General features: G+C 45.0%; 1 protein-coding gene across 2 annotated transcripts in view; it reads right to left on the bottom strand.

The window, feature by feature from the left end:
• The window catches only part of CDH3 (cadherin 3), a 46,247-nt gene that overhangs the window by 18,779 nt on the left and 5,833 nt on the right, over window positions 1-21,635 (bottom strand). For both annotated transcript variants that reach the window (XM_080644672.1, XM_080644673.1), the window contains 3 exons: window positions 1,729-1,811; window positions 431-556; window positions 73-228 (listed from right to left, as the gene is read on the bottom strand). In XM_080644672.1, the coding sequence (XP_080500798.1) occupies window positions 73-228; window positions 431-556; window positions 1,729-1,811 (365 nt within the window). The remainder of the gene's footprint in view (window positions 1-72; window positions 229-430; window positions 557-1,728; window positions 1,812-21,635) is intronic.

The raw sequence follows: 21,635 nt of genomic DNA on the forward strand, positions 1-21,635 counted from the left end.
GGTCAGCTTGGTGCCACCCTTCCCACCAGGCCCTGGGGCCCTGCTTCTCATTAGATGCCAAAGGTTACTTGCCTCATACTTGGCAATCTTCTCCCGGTCCAATGGCTTATTCAATAACAACCAGCCTGTTTCCTTCTCTATGGTGAAAACACCCTCAGGGGGACTATCTGCCCCAGGCCCTGTGATGCTGTAGAAAATCTTGGTGCCTCTGTCCTTACTAGATTTGAGCTGGAAGCAAAATAAAAAATGGCAGCTGACAAAGTGACAAATATCTCACGGGTGAAGAGGCATGGCCTTATCAGAAACTGGTGCCAAGAGAGAGGCTTTCCTCTGTCGGCCCCAGTGCTCAGTACCAAGAAACCTCTATTCAGGCCTTTAGGTGAGGGTCCCTGCAGCCACCAATGACTCCCAAGGAGAAGCACAGTCATACCTGATTCAGCCTCTGAGGGAAGGGGCCCTTGCCATTCTCAGGGACAGACAGCGGCGGGAACACCCATTCTCTCTTGCGTCTTCGTAAGATACGTTTGGATGGAGAGATCCTCAGAGCCTTACTTTCCTATAAGGAGAGAAGACCCCTTAACCTAGATATGCAAACAGCTGGAACACACCCACCATCCTCACCTACAGGAGTTAAAGGTCAGGAGGCAGACCTGGATGGGTCTACTGCAAAAGAAAAATTGGAATAATCTAAGGTCCAGAGGACCAATGGAAAATTCTACAGTACATACATCTAGTGGAGTACTATGCAGCTCTAAAAATGAGGAATAAGGAAGCTCTCTATGTGCTGACATGGAAAGACCTTTGATATGTACTGTTGAGTGCAAAGAACAAGGTACAGAACAGTTTAGCATTTTATTTAACAAACACATAGTGCTTAACAGATGCCAGGCACTGTTCCATCTTTTGTGTAAAAAGGTAGGAAAATAAGACCATACCTTCATATCTGCTTATTTATAGACAAAGTCTGGGGGAACACAGAAGAAACTAATAATGGTGATTATCTGTGGGAAGGGGGTGGAGAGGGCATTAGGCAGATGGAGAGAAATAAGGGGAGGTAATTCATTGCATAATTTTAAATATATGTATTTTTTATTTTTGAACCATGTATATATTAGCTATTCAAAAAAAAACTAATTAAAAGAAACAATGTGTCTACCAAAGCCGGTTTGGCTCAGTGGATAGAGCGTCGGCCTGTGGACTGAGGGGTCCCGGGTTCGATTCCGGTCAGGGGCGCGTAGCTTGGTTGCGGGCACATCCCCAGTAGGAGGTGTGCGGGAGGCAGCTGATCGATGTTTCTCTCTCATCGATGTTTCTAACTCTCTATCCCTCTTCCTTCCTCTCTGTAAAAAATCAATAAAATATATTTAAAAAAAAAAAAAAAGAAAAGAAACAATGTGTGACCAAGTGCCTCATGTCCATCTTCCCAGGGGCTCATGGGATTGGCAGTTCTGTGTGGAAATTGCCTTCCCTTGGGGTTTACCCAGATGTTATGGGAAAGAAAAGAGAGGTGAGAAAAAGAATCCAAGGTTACAAGAGCATTGGACCATTACTCACAAGGCAGCTCTCTGCTGCCCCTACTGGGCAGCTGCAAGCACTACACTGTGGCAACTGAGGGCTAACACTGCCTCCTCTGAAGGGACAAGGTGACTCACAACAGCAATCTGGGCATGCACAAAGAACATCTCACCCACGCCCCACCTACACACACCGGAGGACATGGTGTTTTACCTGGACTGCTGTGTCGTTCAGTGCAGTGAAATCGTGATCAGTGCTAAGCAGGGCCGACTCCTGCCCAGGGCAGCCCATGAAAACTGGGGAGAAGAGAAAAAGAGAGTATTAGGAAGGAGGGGCTTCTGGAAGCTACCCCAGAGAAACTACAGCAGACAACAGCCCCTTGATTGGATCAAGGTGTGTTCCACTGCAGGAGGAGGCTCGGCTTACCTCCTCTGAGCAGCAATGTGGCCAAATACGAGTTTCAGATGGGGCTTCCAAGTTTGGTCTCTAAAGGGAGGGCCACTTTGTGGTCAGTTTGTAAGCCAAACCCCTTTCTTCATTCATGAGGCCAGAAGATCAAGATCATAGACAGTGAGTGACATTAGTACCCAGTGCCCTCATGAGACATAGGGGATGGGGAGGGGGACAAGGTCACAGCTGGAGGCAGAAGATTTTCATGCACTATGCATCCTGCTACATCATCACTCACACAGCTTGCTCTAGACCAGTGGTCGGCAAACGCATTAGTCAACAGAGCCAAATAACAACAGTACAACGATTGAAATTTCTTTTGAGAGCCAAATTTTTTAAACTTAAACTTCTTCTAACGCCACTTCTTCAAAATAGACTTGCCCAGGCTGTGGTATTTTGTGGAAGAGCCACACTCAAGGGGCCAAAGAGCCGCATGTGGCTCAAAGCTGCGGTTTGCCGACCACTGCTCTAGACCATCAATCGCCATCCTTTCGGACCTCACGGACCACCAGTGGTCCACGGGCCCCTGGTTGGCGACCACTGCTCCAAAGGTTTCCTTAAACCAGTGGCCGCCAACCTTTCGGACCACTGGTTGGCGACTGCAGCTCTAGACAACCTCAGCTTGTCACACTCCTTCTGGATCCCCCCTGCTTGGCCACCCTTTAAATAAGCATTGTGAGTTAATAACTATCATTCACCAAGCCAGAGACTGGGCCCTTTTATCCTTACATCTACCCCACCAAGGTAGGTGTCAGCCTCTTTCCAAAGGTAAGAAAACTGAGATTCAGAAGCCAGGTCAGCCTGACGCTAAATATTACTCACAACCAATGTTCTTACACACTATTCCTGTGGTCAAATCAGGGAACCTGCTAGAGGCCACACTTGGGCCCGTTAGCACCAGGCTCTGGCCCCGTGGTTCCCGTTGTGCTGGCCCAGACCCCAGTGCTCACCGTTTTACCCGGCTGCAGCACAGCCAGGACCCCGGGACAGTGCTGTGCCATGGAAATGTCAGGGTGAGGCCTTGCAATTGTCCTCGTTTGAAGAATTGTCCTTTAGGCTCAGTTGATGATGATGGTGATTGTTTTTATTTTAAACCCTTCCTTAGTATAAGAAAGGGTAACAGATGAGGTTTTTTTGTAAAGTACAAAAGTAATGTGAACATGACAAAGTATTCAAAGAGTTTAATATAAAAACGTCAAATTCCAAAGGATTAATATCCAGAAAATATAAAGAACTCCTTAAAAACTCAACAACAAAACAACCCAAGTTGTTCTGGGGGCAGGCAAAAAACTTGAAAGGACATTTCTCCAAAGACAATATACAAGGAAGGGCCAATAAGCATATAAAAGATACTCAATATCATTAGTCATTAGGAAACAGCAAATCAAAATCACAGTGAGGTACCACTTCACACCCACTAGGATGGCTATTTTTATTTTTTATTTTTTTAAATATATTTTATTGATTTTTTACAGAGAGGAAGAGAGAGGGATAGAGAGTTAGAAACATTGATGAGAGAGAAACATCAATCAGCTGCCTCCTGCATACCCCCTACTGGGGATGTGCCTGCAACCAAGGTACATGCCCTTGACCGGAATCGAACCTGGGACCCTTCAGTCCGCAGGCTGACGCTCTATCCACTGAGCCAAACCGGTCAGGACTAAGATGGCTATTTTTAAAAAAACCCACATGGGCCCTGGCTGGTGTGGCTTAGTTGGCAGAGCTGTTGTCCTTTGCTCATGCCTGAGTTTGCGACCTCATCCCCAGTAGGGGACATACAGGAGGCACAGTAGATCAGATGGTTCAAGCATCGTCCAATTCCCTAAGGTTGTAGGTTCGGTTCGATTTTTGGTCAGAGCACATACAAAGAATCAACCAATAAATGCATAAATAAGTGGAACAACAAATCTATGTCTCTCTCCCCGCCCCCTCCCCTCTCTCTCTAAAAATCAACACATTTTTATTTTTTTGGGGGGGGGGGAATATTGGGGGCCAGGCGGGAGCCCACCTCTAGTGGGAGGACTACTACCCCGCTCTGGCTTTGCTATCCCTTTTATTAAGGTTATGGGATACACCCATATCCTTTAGGCAGGAAATTCCAATAATAGCCAATCAGCAAGAATTTACGTAAGAGTAACAGGTGGAGGCTGCTTCAACTACCAATATCTCAACTAAACAATGAGTGATTAGCTCCGACCTTTCAGAGCAATCAAGGTTGACCAGCCTTCCGGATTCCCTTTCCACATCTCTCTATTAGTGGGACAATGATTGGTTTCCGGCATCTCCCCCATTTCTGTCCTTAAAAAAATCTTGCATCTGCAGACTAGAAAAACACATAAGAACAAAAATATTTTGAGTCCCAGAATATGTAACACCCCCACCCCTCAAATGGAAGATAGTAAGTGTTGGCTAGATGTAAATAAATTGGAACCCACATGCACTGGGAATGTGAAATAGTGGTTCCTCAAAAGGTAAACATAGGCCCTAACCGGTTTGGCTCAGTGGATGGAGCGTTGGCCTGCGGAGTTCAAGGGTCCCAGGTTCAATTCTGGTCAAGGGCATGTACCATGGTTGCAAGCACATACCCAGTGGGGAGTGTGCAGGGTTTCTCTCTCATCAATGTTTCTAAATCTCTATCCCTCTCCCTTCCTCTCTAAAAAACCAATAAAATATATTAAAAAAAAAGGTAAACATAGAATTACCACATGATCCAGCAATTTCACTTCTAGGTGCATACCCAAAAGAATTGTGGGAATTCAAACAGATATTCATATATAAATTTTCATAAGCAAAATTATTCATAATAGCAAAAAGATAGAAATAATCCAACTGCCCATCAAGAGATGAACAAAATGTGGTTTATACATACAATGGAATATTATTCAGCCTTTAAAAGAAATAAAGTTCTGATACACACTACCATATGAACGAACCTTGAAAACATTATGCTAAGTAAAATAAGCCAGTCGCAAAAGGACAAATACTGTATGGTTCTGCTTACATGAGGTACTTAGGATATAGAGTTTCTATTTGGGAAGATGAAAAAGTTCTGGAGATGGAAAACGGTGATGGTTGCACAACATTGTGAATGTACTTAATATCACTGAATTGTTTTCTTTAAAATGATTTTTTAAATGGTAAATTTTTATGCATATTTTAGATCAATAGAAAAGTGGAAGTCCGACATGAGAGTGTACAATGGGACAGTCATTTTGGGAAACTGTTGGTCAGTATTTACTGAAGCTAAATATACACATTCCCCAAGACCCAGCAATTCACTTTGATATATAGATTCAACAAAAACACATTGACCAAAAGACATGTATTATAATGTTCACAGCAGCACTGTTTGTAATAGCTAAAAACTGGAAACAGCCCAAATGTCCATCAAGGTAGAATGGCTAGAAACATCATGGTATATTCACATACTGAAATGAATCAACTATAAGGACATTCTGGATGAATCTTACGAACATATGGTTCCCTAATAGAAACCAGATTGAACAGAGAACATATGCATGATTCCATTAGCATGAAGTTCAAAAACAGGCAAAAATAACCTAGGTGAAGGAAATTATTAACATACTGGCCATAATCTGGGGAGAGGGGTTAGTGATGGAAGAGTGTAAAGGGGGACTTAAAAGCACACAGAGCTGCCTTCAGCTCCCGAGCCCAGAGCCAGCTCCCCAGAGCGCACACACAGAGGCAGGATCCGTTGTGGGAAGGCTGGAATGTGCCCACGTGAAAGAGAAGATTGCTTAGAAACCAGCCCTGCCTCCTTGACGACATTCCCACTGAGGAGTCATGGGTTGTGACATGCCTGGCCAGTGGGAGGAAGGGGAAGAGAGATCAGGCCTGATTCAGCTCCAGAGGGCCCCAGGGGCACAAGATCCCCAGGGAGAACCTGCCCTTTACCTCCAACACAGCTTTGTAGTCTCATCTTGAGTTATCTTTTGCTCTGCTTTAGGGCTAAAAGGACCAGGAATGACATGTGGCAAAGGTTACATCATCTTTCATATAGGGCAAGAGTTAAATAATCTAGCCCTGGCCAGGTAGCTCAGTTGGTTAAGAACATCATCCAAGGTTGCAGGTTTGATCCCTACTCAAGAAGCAACCAATGCATAAGTAAGTAGAAGAACAAATCAATGTCTGTCTCTCTCTCTCTTTCTCTCTCTCTCTCTCAGTAAATAAATAAATAAATTTTAAAAAAGAGTTAGCCCTAGCTGGTTTGGCTCAGTAGATACAATGTCGGCCTGCGGATCAAAGCGTCCCAGGTTCGATTTTGGTGAAGGGCACATACCTTGGTTGCAGGCTCCTCCCTGGCCCGGCCCTGTGCAGGAGGCAACCAATTAATCGCAGGGGTCCTCAAACTTTTTAAACAGGGGGGCCAGTTCACTGTCCCTCAGACCGTTGGAGGGCCGGACTATAGTTTAAAAAAAAACTATGAACAAATTCCTATGCGCACTGCGGGCCCGGGACAAGTCAGCTGCTAAGCAGGACAGGCAGCAGCACCCGGCGGGCCAGATAAATGTCCTCGGCGGGCCGCATGTGGCCCATGGGCCGTAGTTTGAGGACCCCTGATTAATGTGTGTTTTTCTCTGCCTTTCCCTCTCTCTTCCATTATCCCTAAAAATCAATGGAAAAATATCCTCAGGTGAAGATTAACAACAAAATAAAAGAGTTAAATAACCTATAGGGTACTAACTCCATGCATTATTGATCAACTATGCAAAATGATATTTATAGTAGTCTTTAAGTTATCTAGGGAAGGACTTATACTATGAAGTAAGAAAAGTAAGCAGAATATAGAACTGCACATACAGTATTTGTAATTAGGCACAGAAAAAAAAAAAAAAAAAAAGACTGGAAGGAAGTCCACCTTCCCAATGATTAGGGTTATCAGAAATTTACTTTCTTGCCAGTGGAGTGACTCAGTTGGTTGAGCATCAAAAAGTTGCTGGTTTGCCCTAACTGGTTTGGCTCAGTGGATAGAGCATCAGCCTGCGGACTGAAGGTTTGATTCCAGTCAAGGGCATGTACTTTGGTTTCGGGCACATTCCCAGCAGAAGGTGTGCAGGAGGCAGCTGATCGATGTTTCTCACTTTCTATCCCTCTCCCTTCCTCTCTGTAAAAAATTAATAATATAGTAAAAAAAAAAAAGTTGCTGGTTTGATTTCAGGTCAAGCACATACCTGGGTTGCAGGTTTGGTTCCCAGTTGGGGCATATGCAGATTAATGTTTCTCTCTCTGCATGTCCTCAATTGAGGATCTAAAAAAAAAAAATTACTTTCTTCTTTTTTTAAAAAAAAATATGTTATTGATTTCAGAGAAGAAGGGAGAGGGGGAGAGAGATAGAAACATCAATGATGAGAATCATCCACCAGCTGCCTCCTGCACACCCCCCACTGGGGGGATCGAGCCGCAAACCAGGCACGTGCCCTTGGGTGGAATCGAACCTGGGACCCTTCGGTCCACAGGCAGACGCTCTATCCACTGAGCCAAACCAGCTAGGGCTCTTCTTTTTTTGTATGTTCAAGTTGTCTCTTAACATGACTCTCTTAACAGGAATCATGTCTCCCCTAAAACTCATATGTTGAGGTCCTAACCCCCAGTATTTCAGGATGTGACTGTTTTTGGACACAGGGCCTTTAAAGAGGTGATAAATTAAAATGAGGTCATAGGGTGGGTCCTAATCCAGCATGGACTAAGGGGCTTAAACAACAAAATTTTATTTTCTCATAATTCTGGAGGCCAGAAGTCTGAAATGAAGGTGTCGGCAGGGTTGGTTTCTTTTGCGGCCTCTCTCTCTCCTTGGCTTGTAAATGGCTGTCTCCTCCCTGTGTCTTTACATAGTCTTCCCTCTGTGACTGCCAGTGTTCAAATTTCCTCCTCTTATAAGGACACCATAACCTTTCCTCAGCTTTCTAGCAAACCAACCAACAAAGCATTCAGTATAATAGCAAAAGTCCAGAAAACATAAATGTCCATCAACAAGAGGTTAACTTTGGGTGATGATACCATTTATACAAGAGAACAAGATGTAGCCATAAAAACTATAAAAGACGAGGAAGCTTCTGTGTCTTGATATGGAAAGATCTCTAAGACATATTGTTAATTAAAAAAGAAAAAAGATATAGAACAATGCAGTCTCTACAAAATGCTAACATTTGTATTTTTAAATTGCATTTGAAAAATACCTCTGGAAGGTGACTCAAAAAACTGGGCTTATGGGTGGAGAGATGCAGGGAGGTAATAGGGATGAGACTTTTTAGTGTATAGCCTTCTGAATGCTGACCCACGTGAATGCATTAACTATTCAAACACTGGTAAAAAATTAAGTCACCTTTTCCATTCTTAAAACAGTCCTCTTCCTAAGGGAAGGTCTTCAGCTAGCAGAGGGCTGGCCAGATCAGTCTATCAGCGATTTTCCTTCATGAGAGACTACTCAATGAGCCCTCCCAACCTCCCCAACAGGTTTCCCAGCAGGCGGCTTAATGGAGTGACTCCCCTTATTACTCAGAAGCCTGAATCCTCCAAACTCTAAAAGCTGCCAGGAACCAGAAACCCTCTTTCTGCTATCTTCAAGATCTGCCCCCCAGGAACGTGAACACACTTCACTACTGTTTGCCAGCACATTTCCATTCTTCTTATGGTTCCAAATATTTATAGCACAGTATCTGGGCTGTCCATCTATTCTCCGAGGGGACAGCGCCAACTATCAGGAAGCCAAGGGTGATGTATGCCAACTGTACATGCCTCCCACTCAGGCCACATATTCCAGTTGCATCAGAGGGCCTGGCCCCACCAGCTCCAACCCGCATTCAGCTGGAGGCAGAATACAGCCAAGGGCCTGAGCCAGGCAGGCAGGAACAAGCTACAAAGGCCTGAGACACTCAGCTAAGTGTTTTCCTATCCCAATCCTCAAAAACTAACCTGCAAGGTGGATATTACACCTCCTCCCCTTTCTGACAACCCAGGAACCAGAGGCTGCCTGGGGTTGAAGTGCCACAAGAAGCAGTTTCAGACAGGTAAGTATGCAAGGCCCCACAACCAAGAAGCACCAGGACCAGATTTCAAATCCTAGAGGCAGGGCAGTGATGAAGAACATGGGATTTGGAGACTGAAAGGCTTCGGTTCAAATCCATATTGTATGAACATATGGAAGCTGTCCTCCTCTGGCAAATAGGAATAATCATAGCTATCTCATAAACTTACCAGGATTAAATGGGATGTTTCACACAGCACTGAGCACTGTGACTAGCCCAGAGCAAGCCTTTAAAAGGTACCTTTAGCCTACTCACAATTAACCCAGGCTTCAGACTTCAAGTCTGGGCCTGCCTCTACATCATAGAAAAACCATCTCTCCAAGTGGGTAGGGGCTTAGCTATAGCCAAATGCCACCTGAGGGATGAAGCACTGAAGGGAGGAGGAGATACACAGGACCAAAGAGCATAAAAGAAAGCTGGCTCAGTCTGCATCTGGAGAGACTGTTTTTTAGGAGTGCTCTGGGCTAACGGGGGGAGGCAGAGGATAGAGATCTCACGGACAAGCTGACCTGCCCACGGAAGCTTGCTGAGACAACTGTAGGAATATGAGTTTTCTCTGCAAGCCATGAGTCACAAAGAGACCGGTGAACAGTAAGCCGTGGGGCAAAATCATTACAACTTCCTCTCAGATGCTTCCTGGCACCAGTGGCTTACATCACTGGTTCAAAATGAAATTGATCTGAAACCAGTCTCATAATCACTCATCCACCTTCCAACAGCCGGTGAAGTGAAGTAAGCAGATGTATTTCCTGTTCCTGACTGCAGCCTAGCTCCATAAGGCCACAAACCTTGGCCAAGTCATGAAGGCATGAATGGGCTTGTGTCAAACTCTGTTTGGGGCAAGCTGGTGATGAGCACATGGGGCAATAGATCTTAAGACTGGAAAACAGAGACCTACTCTCCATAGCCATCCGGTACGGTAAACGAAGTCAGGTGACTGCTTCAGATTCAGTTTCCCCCACAGGAATTCTGAATCACAAAGTCAATGGACCTGATGAAAAGGTGGATATAAATTGATAGCTTTCAGCACTGAGCCGAAATACACAATTTCTAGAATACTGTTGGGAGTTGATAACCTGAGACTGCTTCTAGAGAAATTAATTTATAAAAACCAGAGTTCTATGTATCTGCACTGGATCGGAAGACATCCAATGGAACCAGGAGTCGCTGGCCTGTGCTCAAAGCTCCTCTCTAAAGATCGCTCCTGCCAAGCTTGACCTCAGATCCTGAAATGGCACCCCTATAAAACTTGGGCAAGAAGAGTCAAGTCCCTGGGGTCCTAGAGCTGTTGCAAAAAGAAAGCTTCTTATTTATTTATTATTTTAAATTTATTTTTAGAGACGGGGGGGGGGGGGGGGGGAAGCAGAGAGAGAAAGATTGATGTGTTGCTGTTCCACCCACTCATGCACCCATTGGTTGATTCTTGTATGTGCCCTGCCTGGGGATCGAATCTGTAATCTTAGTGTATCAGCACAATGCTCTAACTGACTGAGCCACCTGGCCAGGGCAAGAAATATTTTTAAATAGACTCATAAGAACTGATGGTTACTAGGCTGAGAAGTCACTTCAGGCCTGGGTTAGATTGGAATTGCCTGGGGCACCTCCAAACTCTCAAGGGAACACCCTTGAAGGTGAGGAGTTTGTCCTCTCAGCCATGACATGGAGGTACATAGAGCCCCAATATCCATTCTTACTGAATGAATGTCTTGGCAAAATACAAGCGATAATACCTATCTCCTAAGCTTATTGGGAGGATTAAACGGAATGATGTTCACACAGCACTGAGCACTGTACCTAGCCCAGAGTCAGCCCTGTGTCATCTTTTCCTCAGGAACCCTGACTGATACAGTGTCCCTTCTGAAATAGCAGAGTGCATTCAGGTCTAGAGGAGAAACCTTTCATTTGAAGTTGAACCTGAGAGCTGTAGGTAGTATTCCTCTCCCTGCTTGTTACCTGGCCTACTTTATAATTCCTGAATAACTCATAATTGGTACTTATTGCCAACTAGAGGCCCGATGCACGAAATTCGTGCAAGAGTAGGCCTTCCTTCCCCAGCTGCCGGCACCAGCTTCCCTCTGGCATCTGGACCCGGGCTTCCCACCCAGGCTTCCCTCACAGCCCTGAAGTCGTCCAGAAGGTCGAATTAGCATATTACGCTTTTATTATTATAGATAAGCCATTGCAGAGTCTCCAGTAAATGATAATGTATTGTGAAACTGAAAATATTTGCTTATATTGCTCTAAGTGAGAAGTCTTTTTTTTCCATTTATTTTTAAAATCTTTATTGTTGAAAGTATTATATATATCCCCTCCCCCCACCCCACTGACCCCCTCCAGCCTTCCCCAGGTCAAGGGTACGTGCCTGGGTTGTGGGATAGATCCTTGCTAGGAGGTATTCAGGAGGCAGCAGATCAATGTTGTGCTCTCACATGGATGTTTTTCTCTCTCCTCTTTTCCTCTCTCTCTAAAAAAATCAAAGATTTTTTAAAAAACAAAAGCAGCCCTAACCGTTTTTGCTCAGTGGACAGAACGTCAGCCTGTGGACTGAAGGGTCCCGGGTTCAATTCCGATCAAGGGTATGTACCTTGGTTGCAAGCACATACCCAGTAGGGAGTGTGCAGGAGATAGCTGATTGATGTTTCTCTCTCATCGATGTTTCTAACTCTCTGTCCCTCTCCCTTCCTCTCTGTGTAAAAAAAAAAAAAAAAAAAAAAAAAAATCAAAAAAAAAATATATATTTTAAAAAAGTGTTTTGATACACTTAAAAAGTGACTTTTCTGAACATAAATGTGTTTGCAATTCCATTTTTGTATTCATTGCATGGTTTAATAGTTTGAGAAATAAAAACAAACAGAAATCACTGGTAACTGCCACCCCCAGGTAGAAAATTTTCTTCTAAAAAACATACAAAACCAAGATTTTAATTTAAAATATTTTTCTTTAATTGTATTTTATATCTTGATTAATGAAACATGGAAACAGTGATTTTCAGTTTGGGTCACCTGAGAAACGTATTTTCTTTTCTTTATTTATTCATTTATTTCAGAGAGGAAGGGAAAGCGAGCGAGCGAGAGAAATAATTAGAGAGAATCATTGACTGACTTGCCTCCTGCACATTCCCTCCTGGGGAACGAGCCCACAATCCGGGCATGTGCCCTTGACCGGAATCGAACCTGGGACCCTTTAGTCCACAGACCAATGCTCCATCCACTGAGCCAAACCAACTAGGGCTGAGGAACCTATTTTCGTTTGCTTTTGGAGAAGTCCATTTCCTAAATAGATACCAATGTGCAAAACCTTTTTGGTAATTAAAAGTTGTCTGTTATTTACAAAAAACGAAATATAACCAGCCATCTCTCTGGGGACAAATGTCCTTCACGTGATCAACCTTGGCCAGTTTCCCTACTGACCTTTGGGCATTCTGACTGGAAGGGAAAGGGGTTTGAAAGTGTTGTGGCAAAGGGGCAGCTTGTGAGGGATAGGGGAGAGACTGTCCAGGAAGTCTCCACCTCGCTTGGTTTAGGGACATATCTAGCTCATGAAGCCAGCACCTGTCCTTGCAGCGATCACTACCTCTGTTAGGGATCGGGATAAGAAGGTGCAGGGGGAAATAATGTGAAATTGCCTTGAAAAAAGATTCTGCCAATTTCCCGAGTAAGACTATATTTATAAAAAGGTTCATTTATTAAGAAACACAGGTGAAAAGAACAAGTGTTGTGGAATACTTGGGAAACGGCGCTGCTATATATTGTTAGGGGTGGGGGAGTGCAAACTGGCACAACCTTTCTGAAAATTAAGCCTCAAACAAGCCCTTTGACCCAGGAATTGTAGTAGAAATCATCCTGGATGTCACAAAACCAGAACTGCGAGGATGTTCATGACTGCTGCTTGAACAGTGTATTTAAAAAATATATTTTTTTTAAGCTTCAACAACTTAACTTTCAACGGAATCCTTAATTATGTGTGTGACAAGTTGTTCAAATGTCTAACCTATAGCCTTAAATGTCATAAAAGAAGACCTACCACTCTGCTGAAGGCGGGGATAAGGACAGGTCACAAAACAGCCATGTATAGTTTATACCCATGCACCTGGCAATTATGAAGTATTACTATGTTTATCTTATAAAAGAGAAAGGCAGATGCATAGATTAGATTACATATGGCCCCGAGCGTTGGCACCAGGAAGGCAGACTAGCTCTCCCCAGAACCACCCATCTTCCTGAAAAAAGAAAAAACAAAACACTAACAACAAAACAAGCTGGCGATAGGCAAGCAGGGCCAGAGGGAAGAGGCCTGTGGGGCTCGAGGCCATTTGATTGACCGTGAGCCACCGGGAGATAAATCGCTCAGGCAGCTCCATCTGCCCGCCAGTGCCCTCCTAGAAACCAGGTTCTTCCTCCCAAAAGCCAAGAGCAGAGTAAGCTGACACACCACCATGGAAGTGTACGTGATAACTCGTCACCACAAAATCACCATCTTCCGGACGCCAAGGAGACCAGCTCTGTGCTGCAGCTGAAGCGCTCGGTGGATGGGATTCCCCCGGGGTCGCCAGCGGCGGCTTTACAGAGGTGACCAGCTGCGGGGCCACAGCATGGCCCTGGCAGAGTGCGGCTACACTGGCAGGTGGCCCCCATCTATGCTCTCCTCACCCTGCAACTGGATCTCCCTGCAGATAGAGCCGGCAAGGCAATTGAGGCCCTCGGCTTAGAGCCCTTCTCGGACCCAGCGAAGTAGGAGGGGCAGCTGGACTGCCAGGGAAGGGGGCTGGAGAGGGTGCACAATGGGATGCAGGTCCACTCCCTCCGATCAGACACCCTCAACAGACACCCTCAATGAAGCCTTGGTTAGGTAAATGGACCTGAAAGATCTATTGAAAGTGTTCACTTAAAAAGACAAAGGTCCTCTATGGGTGGTGACCTCCATTTTGCTTATTTTCCATAGTACCAGTAAACATTGGATTTGCAATAAAAATGAGATGCGATTCCCCCCCCCAACCCCCCACTTGAAAAGCTTTTTGGTAACCAGTTAAGGTAGTGGTTGGCAAACTCATTAGTCAACAGAGCCGCAAACCGCAGCTCGCGAGCCACAGTTTGCCGACCACTGAGTTAAGGAGAAAGCAATTCTTTCCAGGGAATTCAGTTTTGCCTCTTTGGAAAGAGCTTCCCTCCTTACCGGTGGAAGCTGCGTCCTCCTTCAAGTCCCTAGAGAAACCCAAGCTGGGGTACACTCCACAGCACTCTGAGAACTTGAAGCACCCACAGACTCAAAGCTGCGCATGAGGCTCACTGATTTCTACCTTCAAGGACCAAATCAGAATAGAGATCCTTGTGCTCAACCTGGGACATCTGGGATAGCAATTAAGGGTCTGTTGGGTAAAACTGCAGCACCTTGGCTGGCCCTGCAGCCTTGAGCAAGTCACTTCATATTTAAGCTGTGTAACAGTAAGCACTCCACAAATATGAGCCCTTATTCATTTCCAGTCTCTAAAATGGGAACACACACACACACACACACACACACACACACACAGGCTCTGGTGAGGGTAAAACAGGATGTGTTGTGCTTTTAAAGGCACAATTAACACTGTCCAGTGTGGCTCAGTTGGTTGGGTGTCATCCTGTGCACCAAAAGATTGCCGGTTCAATTCCTGGTCAGAGCACATGCCTGGGTTGTGGTTTTGATCCCTGGTAGAGGGTGTGCAACCAATCAATGTCTGGCTCTCACATTGATGTTTCTCTCTCTCACCCTCAAAATAAATAAACAAACAAACAAACAAACAAATAAATAAATAAATAAATAAATAAATAAAATAATTAAGTATTTAAAACGAGGGATAGTAATTTAAAAAGCAAAAAACAAACAACACCCAAAAGAGAAAGTGAAGGTCACCCAGAATCCTGATTTAAGCAAAATGCCATGCTTCTTTCATTCATATCTTACTAGTTTCTTTTTTTCTTTTAGACCCTCTGTCAAAGAGATACATTAAGTCCAGCCACTGTGGCTCAGTGGTTGAGCATTGACCCATAAACCAGGAGGTCAAGGTTCGAGTCCCAGTCAGGGCACATGCCCGGGTTCCCAGTAGGGGGCATGCCAGAGGCAGCTGATCAATGATCCTCTCTCATCATTGATGTTTCTCTCTCTCTCTCTCCTCCCTTCCTCTCTGAAATCAATAAAAATATATTAAAAAAAATACACAAAGTAAAAAAGGATCTTTTAGCACGCTCTCCCTCTGGGGAGCACACCCGCACCACTCACTCCCTTCGCCCTCTTCCTCCCTCACAGGCACACACCTCCCAAACTCTAAGGGACCCCATGAGACTTGCAACCAGAGAAGCAATAGGCACTGGCAGCTCAGGCTACCCCCACCCTGTCTCCAAGGCCCCCTTCTCTCTGACTTCCCAGTGAGCCAACGCAGCCCGGCCTAGACCCTCCTGTTGCTTCTTCTATGCTAAGTCCTTCCTTGTTTCACTGTCCTGAGTGTATTTTTGCTTGTGGCCAATAAACGCTTGCTTGCTTTGCTGCAAAAAAAAAAAAAAAAAAAAAAGGGAGGGGAGTCCTTTTAAAAATGTAACAGATGATACATTTGAGAAAATAAAATCAATTCCGTTTGAAACTTACCAATGATGTGCCATTGTTCTTCGGATAAAAACCATTGTCTTTAATGTGCTCAATCCTTATCTCTGCTGTCTAACTATATTAGTTTTCTTCTAATATTCATCATAGTCCCCTTACCACAGGCCCTTTGCACATTCCATTTCCTCTGTCTAGAACAGTTTCTCCCTGTATTCCCACTCCAATTTTACCCAGTTAACACCTAACATCCTTCAGATTCAAATTCAAAAGTTACTTTCTCAGGAAAACTCCCTCAACCCTCCCAGAGTAGATCAGTTTCCCATTTTAAAAACTCTTCTAGCTCTATATAACTTTCTTCCACAGAATTCCTTACAATTTATCAGTTTTCTTGTTATGAGCTAAATGCTTATCTCCCCTACTAGTTTCTATAATGCGCAAAGGCAAAGACTGTTAGAATTTGCTTCTCACTGTATCCCAACACTTAGCACAATGCCTGACACACAGTAGGTATTCAATAATTGTTGAATGAACTGTGAAAGTCCTTTGATCTGGCAATTTTGCTTCCAAGAAAGCATTCTAAGGAAATATGCATACAGACTTGTCCAATTATAATAATCTATCTATCTATATCTATATCTATATATCTACATATATATTAAAAAAACAAACAGGGAATATGCTAATTAGCCGAGCATCACGACCGCTCAGGAGGGCAGGAGGGGACTGCATGCCGCCCCCAGCCCCAGCGGCTGCGGGGAGGCTGGGGCTGGGGGGGGCTGGACCAGAGACACAACACACAGGAGTGCCAGCCCCCACCCCAGCCGACACAATCCAGCGGCTGGTGCTATACGGGTCCCAGCCCCCCGCAGGGCGCCTCCTCACGATTGGGCCTCTAGTACTATTATAAACACCACTAAAACCTAACATTTATTTACTACATGCGTTTTGGTTTTTGTTGCTTTTACTACATGCGTTTTCATACACTAACTCATTTTTGTTGTTGTTAATCCTCCTCACCTGAGGAGTTTTTCTATTGATTTTTAGAGAGAGTGGAAGGGATGGACAGAGGGAGGGAGGGGACAGAGGGAAGGAAGAGAGAGCAAGAGAAAGAGAGAAACATCAATGTGAGAAAGACACATCAATTGGTTGCCTCCTGCATGCGCCCTGACCAAGGCTGGGGATCGAACCTGCAACCCAGGTATGTGCCCTTAACGGGGAATCCAACCCAGTGTGGGCTGAGGTTCTATTGTGCCACACCAGCCAAGGCAACACTAACTAATTTAATCCTCACCACAGTGTTATAAGATCCCCACTATTATCCCTATTTTACAGATGAGAAAACAGGCGTAGAGGTTAAGCAACTTACCCAAGTTTCCACAGCTAGTAAGGGGACAAACACATTAACTCAGGCACTGTAGCCCTGAACTCCAGCTGAGGCCTCTCAGCATTATGATAGTTATATTTTGTGTAAATTTCAGTGATAGAAATTTGAAATGGTGCCATTAATTATTAAGTCTCACTTTGTATGCAAAGTTTAAAGAAATACAAATCTCCAAAATTAAGAAAAAGTGTAAAAAGTCTCATAATTTCAAAACTGTAAGAATTGTAAGCATTCCCCTAGCTTCCTCATCCCACACACATACATTTCACATATGTTCATATGAGACTATAAGTCTTGAATCATGGGAGTTATGAATATTTGAGGTTTTTAAGAATGCATATTTTACATCAATGCAACCACCCTGTATAAGACTGTATTACAGTAATATTTGTGTTAAAAAAAACCACACACCCATAAGCCCCTCTTGGGGGGAGGGAAAAGTAAGACCAGAAAAGAGTAATCCTCTTTAAAAATGGAAGTCAACTTTTATTCAGCACAATGCTTGCCAACTATTTGGAATCTGAAGAAAACTTGAGAAAAAAAATGCATTTTTGCTTTGACCGAACGTCACATTCTCAAGCTCTCAACACTTAAGGAAAATAATACAAGTGCTAATAAATTTGTTACACAATTAAATTTTTTTACTTTTGGTGATTTCAAATGCTTTTTGAAAGTCAGATAATTAAGACATACAACAATGGTTAGTGTGAAAACTATGATTTTTAAGTGGTACAGTAACCTTATTAAGCTTACAGCAAAGCTTGTCTTGAAGGTTATTATTCAAACGTAAAGGCTTAATTTATCTGGATGGGGTTAAGATGAACAATTCATTCACTCCTCTTTCTACAGCAGTCTTTCCTAATAAGGTGATTCCTGACAGTTAGAGAGTTCTAAAAGTCTAAACACTTCACAATTTTTATGGTAACTCCTCCCCACTCCACATCTGTCAAAGATAAAAATAGGGGTCAGCTATATAAATCACGGTATGTCTACCACGTAGAAGACCACGGAGCTGTTAAAGGACAAGACAAATGTGTATTTAGCACTCTGGAAAGAAGCCTGATTCAGTAAGTTAGGAAAGTTGCAGAGTAATATCTTTATGCATAATACAGTCCAATTCCTGTTTTAAGAATTTTGGTGTGCATCCATACATTTTTTTGTAAAGAAAAAGGTCTTCGAGGATTCACATTAAACCGTTAATTATGCTTATCCTTAGGGAGTAGAACTGAGGAAGAGAAGAACTTTCACGTGTTTATTTCTGATTTGCTTCTATTGAGAGGCAGTGACATTTAGTGGTTAAAGCTCAGGCTGCTTAGATTTGCATCCAAGATCTGCTATTCACTAGTTGTGTGGTCTTGGGCAAGTTACCTAACCTCTCTAGTCTTGGTTTTCTCATCTGTAACAAGAGGGTGACAGTAGTATCTACTTCAAGGGATGTCATGGTGATTAAACAAGCTAACACATACAATGCTAAGAGCAGTACCTGTCACATAGTAAGTGCTATATATTTGAGTGAAAAACACGGTTTTTACAGTGAACATATACTTATGTGTTAACGTAAAATCCCAACCACCCAACCCTACATAAACAATATAAAATAGTATACAAGGAAAGGAGTATGATGAAAATAAAAAAGCTCCCTAGGCAATTTTAACACTCAGTCAAGCTTGCAAATTACTGACTCAGAGGCCAAAGGCAGGGGCAAACCAGTTAACAATGTGGTTGAGTCCCAGTTGGGGAATGCAGGAGAATTCTGGAAGCGGAAAAAGACAAGAAAATAACAGGTCTTGAAGCCCTGGTGGGAAGCCCCAGCTGAAGCCAACTCCACAAGGAGAGGGCAGGGTGTAAGGCTTGGAGTCTTGTTCCGACTTGTGTGCGGAGAGCCCACAAGTAGCTGTCTTTTCTCTCTGCCTGAAGCTACAACAAGATAGGGCTCGTTGTGAAAAGGCAGCCAGCCTGAGCAAGACACCCAGGACGGTAGCTGAGCGCTCCAGCCCTCTCACTGACCAACCAGCAGTCCACCTACCTCCTTGTAGCTCCAGGGCCAGGGGGCATTTCCCACACAGGACGTTAGAACCTAAAGGCTTATTCTTGCGTGTGCCTTGACCGAGGACTGAACCTTGGGGTATTGGGACCACACTCTGACCAACTGAGCTACCCAGTCAGGGCCACACACACTCTAGTACACAATTCATTGCAGGGGAGCAGACTTCCTCAAGGTAATGTGAGACCCAGAGGTCGGAACCCCTGGGCAAGATCAATTTACCTCTAGTCTTCAATTCAAGTTTAAGGTTTCTTAGTAAGAGAGATGTCATTACGAACTAATCTTATGCACTCTTACTAGTAAACAAGCAGAAGTGGGGTTACTGAGATTGAGGGGGAAGAGGAAAGCCTGGGATGGTGCGTCCTCAGCCCCATCTCCCCATCTAGCCCTTGAGATGCCTCAGAGTCTGGGGGAGACCAGATCTCTCCTCCCTAGGGTTCTGTGTAGCCTAGAGATACTCTGCTTGTGGGGGTAGCAGCCCCAGCCCTTCCTGGCTGTGAGCCTTTCCCTCAAAAATCAGACGGTGACAGAGCCAGTTGTGAGTTCAAAGATGGGGTAAAGGGAGAAAGCAAGGTGTGCACTTAGCTTTCTTTCCACGAGTTCACTGAGCAAGCAGCAGGACCCCAGCACCCTGCCGTTCAGCGGGACCATGGCCACTGCAGCCTGAGGGGATTCTGCTAGCTTGAGGGATTTGCAGCCCACGGATGTTCTAGTAACCCAGAGGGGCGAGGGGACCCAGATCTGGCAGGAGGAATAGGGGTAGGGTAGAGTACATGAAGCTCCTGCACTCAGAGCAAGGTGGGGGAGGGTCTTGGTGCTGGGAGAGGGATGGCGGGGGGAGAAGAGGCAGAAGATGAACACCAGAAGCAGATTCTCTGCTGAGAATGTCAGTGAGAGGCTATCGGGCCTGGGTCCTGAGCCCTCCCTTCCCACCTTACATCCTAAAAGGAAGGCCAGGGATCCTGAATAGAAATGCCCCCCCCCCCCCCGCCGCCCCGCAACTCCAGCTCCTGGTGATTAACAGAGGCCTGTGGAGGGGACAGGAATTCAAAGCTCTTGTGTCAGAAGTTAACTATTTCCAATCTTCCTCCAGTGTGGCTGGGGCCAGAGACTCACACCCTCTTTCCCTCTCTCACCGCTCCCCCCACTCCCCACAACTGGTTAGTACCTCACGCTTAGAGTCCAACCTGGGTTCAAACCCTAACTCCACAATTTACTACCTGGGCGACCTTGGATAAGCTACAAAGTTAAAAGCCTATGTTTCCTATCCAGTTAAATGGAGCCAATTCCACTCCGCTCACAGGGCTTTTAGGAGGATTAAAGGGGCTTATTACATAAAGTACACAGTGTAGTTTCTGGAACTCAGTTAGCTCTTGGCAAATGGTACGTAGGTTGTGTTTTTGTTTCAAAGTCCTTCCTCATCAGCCCGGCTGCCTCGGTTGGCAATGCCCAGTAACTAAATGAAATGAGGGGGAAAATTCAACTGAGGCTGACAACATCCTTGCCCTCGGGTCTGGGAAAAGGGGGGTTGAGAAGGGATGCTGGCAGTGGGGCCGTGACTTGGCTCAAGGGGAGACTTCAGAGACTCTGGCCTCCATGGCGGCACAACTGGGACTTCAGCCCCCTGTCCTGCCTTTCTACCTCTGTTCTGAGGGGATACTAATTCCAAGCTGGACAGGACCCTGCCTACTTCTCCTTTTGCCTCTCCCCACCTTATACTCCATAGACCAGCCATATGCTGTTCCCCTGCCAGGAACAGTCCCTGTTACCACTCATGCCCCAACTTTCTTGCATTAAGTCTTCCTCAGCCTCCAGCTTTGTACCACTTCCTCCAGGTTCCCCCAAGAACATGTCAGCAGCCGTTCCTATGTGACTCTAAATTTTTCCTCTCCCACTTCCCACTCGGTCATATTCTACCTAATAAAAGAGTAATATGCAAATTGACCATCACTCCAACACACAAGATGGCTGCCCCCATGTGGACACAAGATGGCCACCACAAGATGGCCTGTAGGGGAGGGCAGGTAGGGGTGACCAGGCCTGCAGGGGAGGGCAGTTAGGGGTGACCAGGCCTGCAGGGGAGGGCAGTTAGGGGCAATCAGGCTGGCAGGGGAGCAGTTAGGCATCAATCAGGCTGTCAGGGGAGTGGTTAGGGGGTGATCAGGCTGGCAGTTGGGAGCCAGCAGTCCTGGGGTCCCAGATTGGACAGGGTGCAGGCTGGGCTGAGGGACCACCCCCACACACCCGTGCATGAATTTCATGCACCGGGTCTCTAGTATGTATATAAATACACACACACACACACACACACACACACACACACACACAAACACACATTCATGTAAATGACTTAATTTGTCTGTCTCCCTCCACTAACAGACAAGTAGCTCATGAAGCCTGAGTTTTTTTCATGTTTTGTTCACTAATGTATCCCCAGCACCTAAAAACAGTACCTGGAACTTAGTAGGTACTCAATAAATATTTGCTGAACAAAGGATTCACTATTAAAATCGCCTGGGTGTCGCCGAAACCGGTTTGGCTCAGTGGATAGAGCGTCAGCCTGTGGACTGAAGGGTCCCAGGTTCGATTCCGGTCAAGGGCATGTACCTTGGTTGCGGGCACATCC

This window comes from Plecotus auritus, assembly GCF_963455305.1.
Source record: "Plecotus auritus genome assembly, chromosome: 10".
In the NCBI taxonomy this organism is placed as follows: Eukaryota; Metazoa; Chordata; class Mammalia; order Chiroptera; family Vespertilionidae; genus Plecotus; species Plecotus auritus.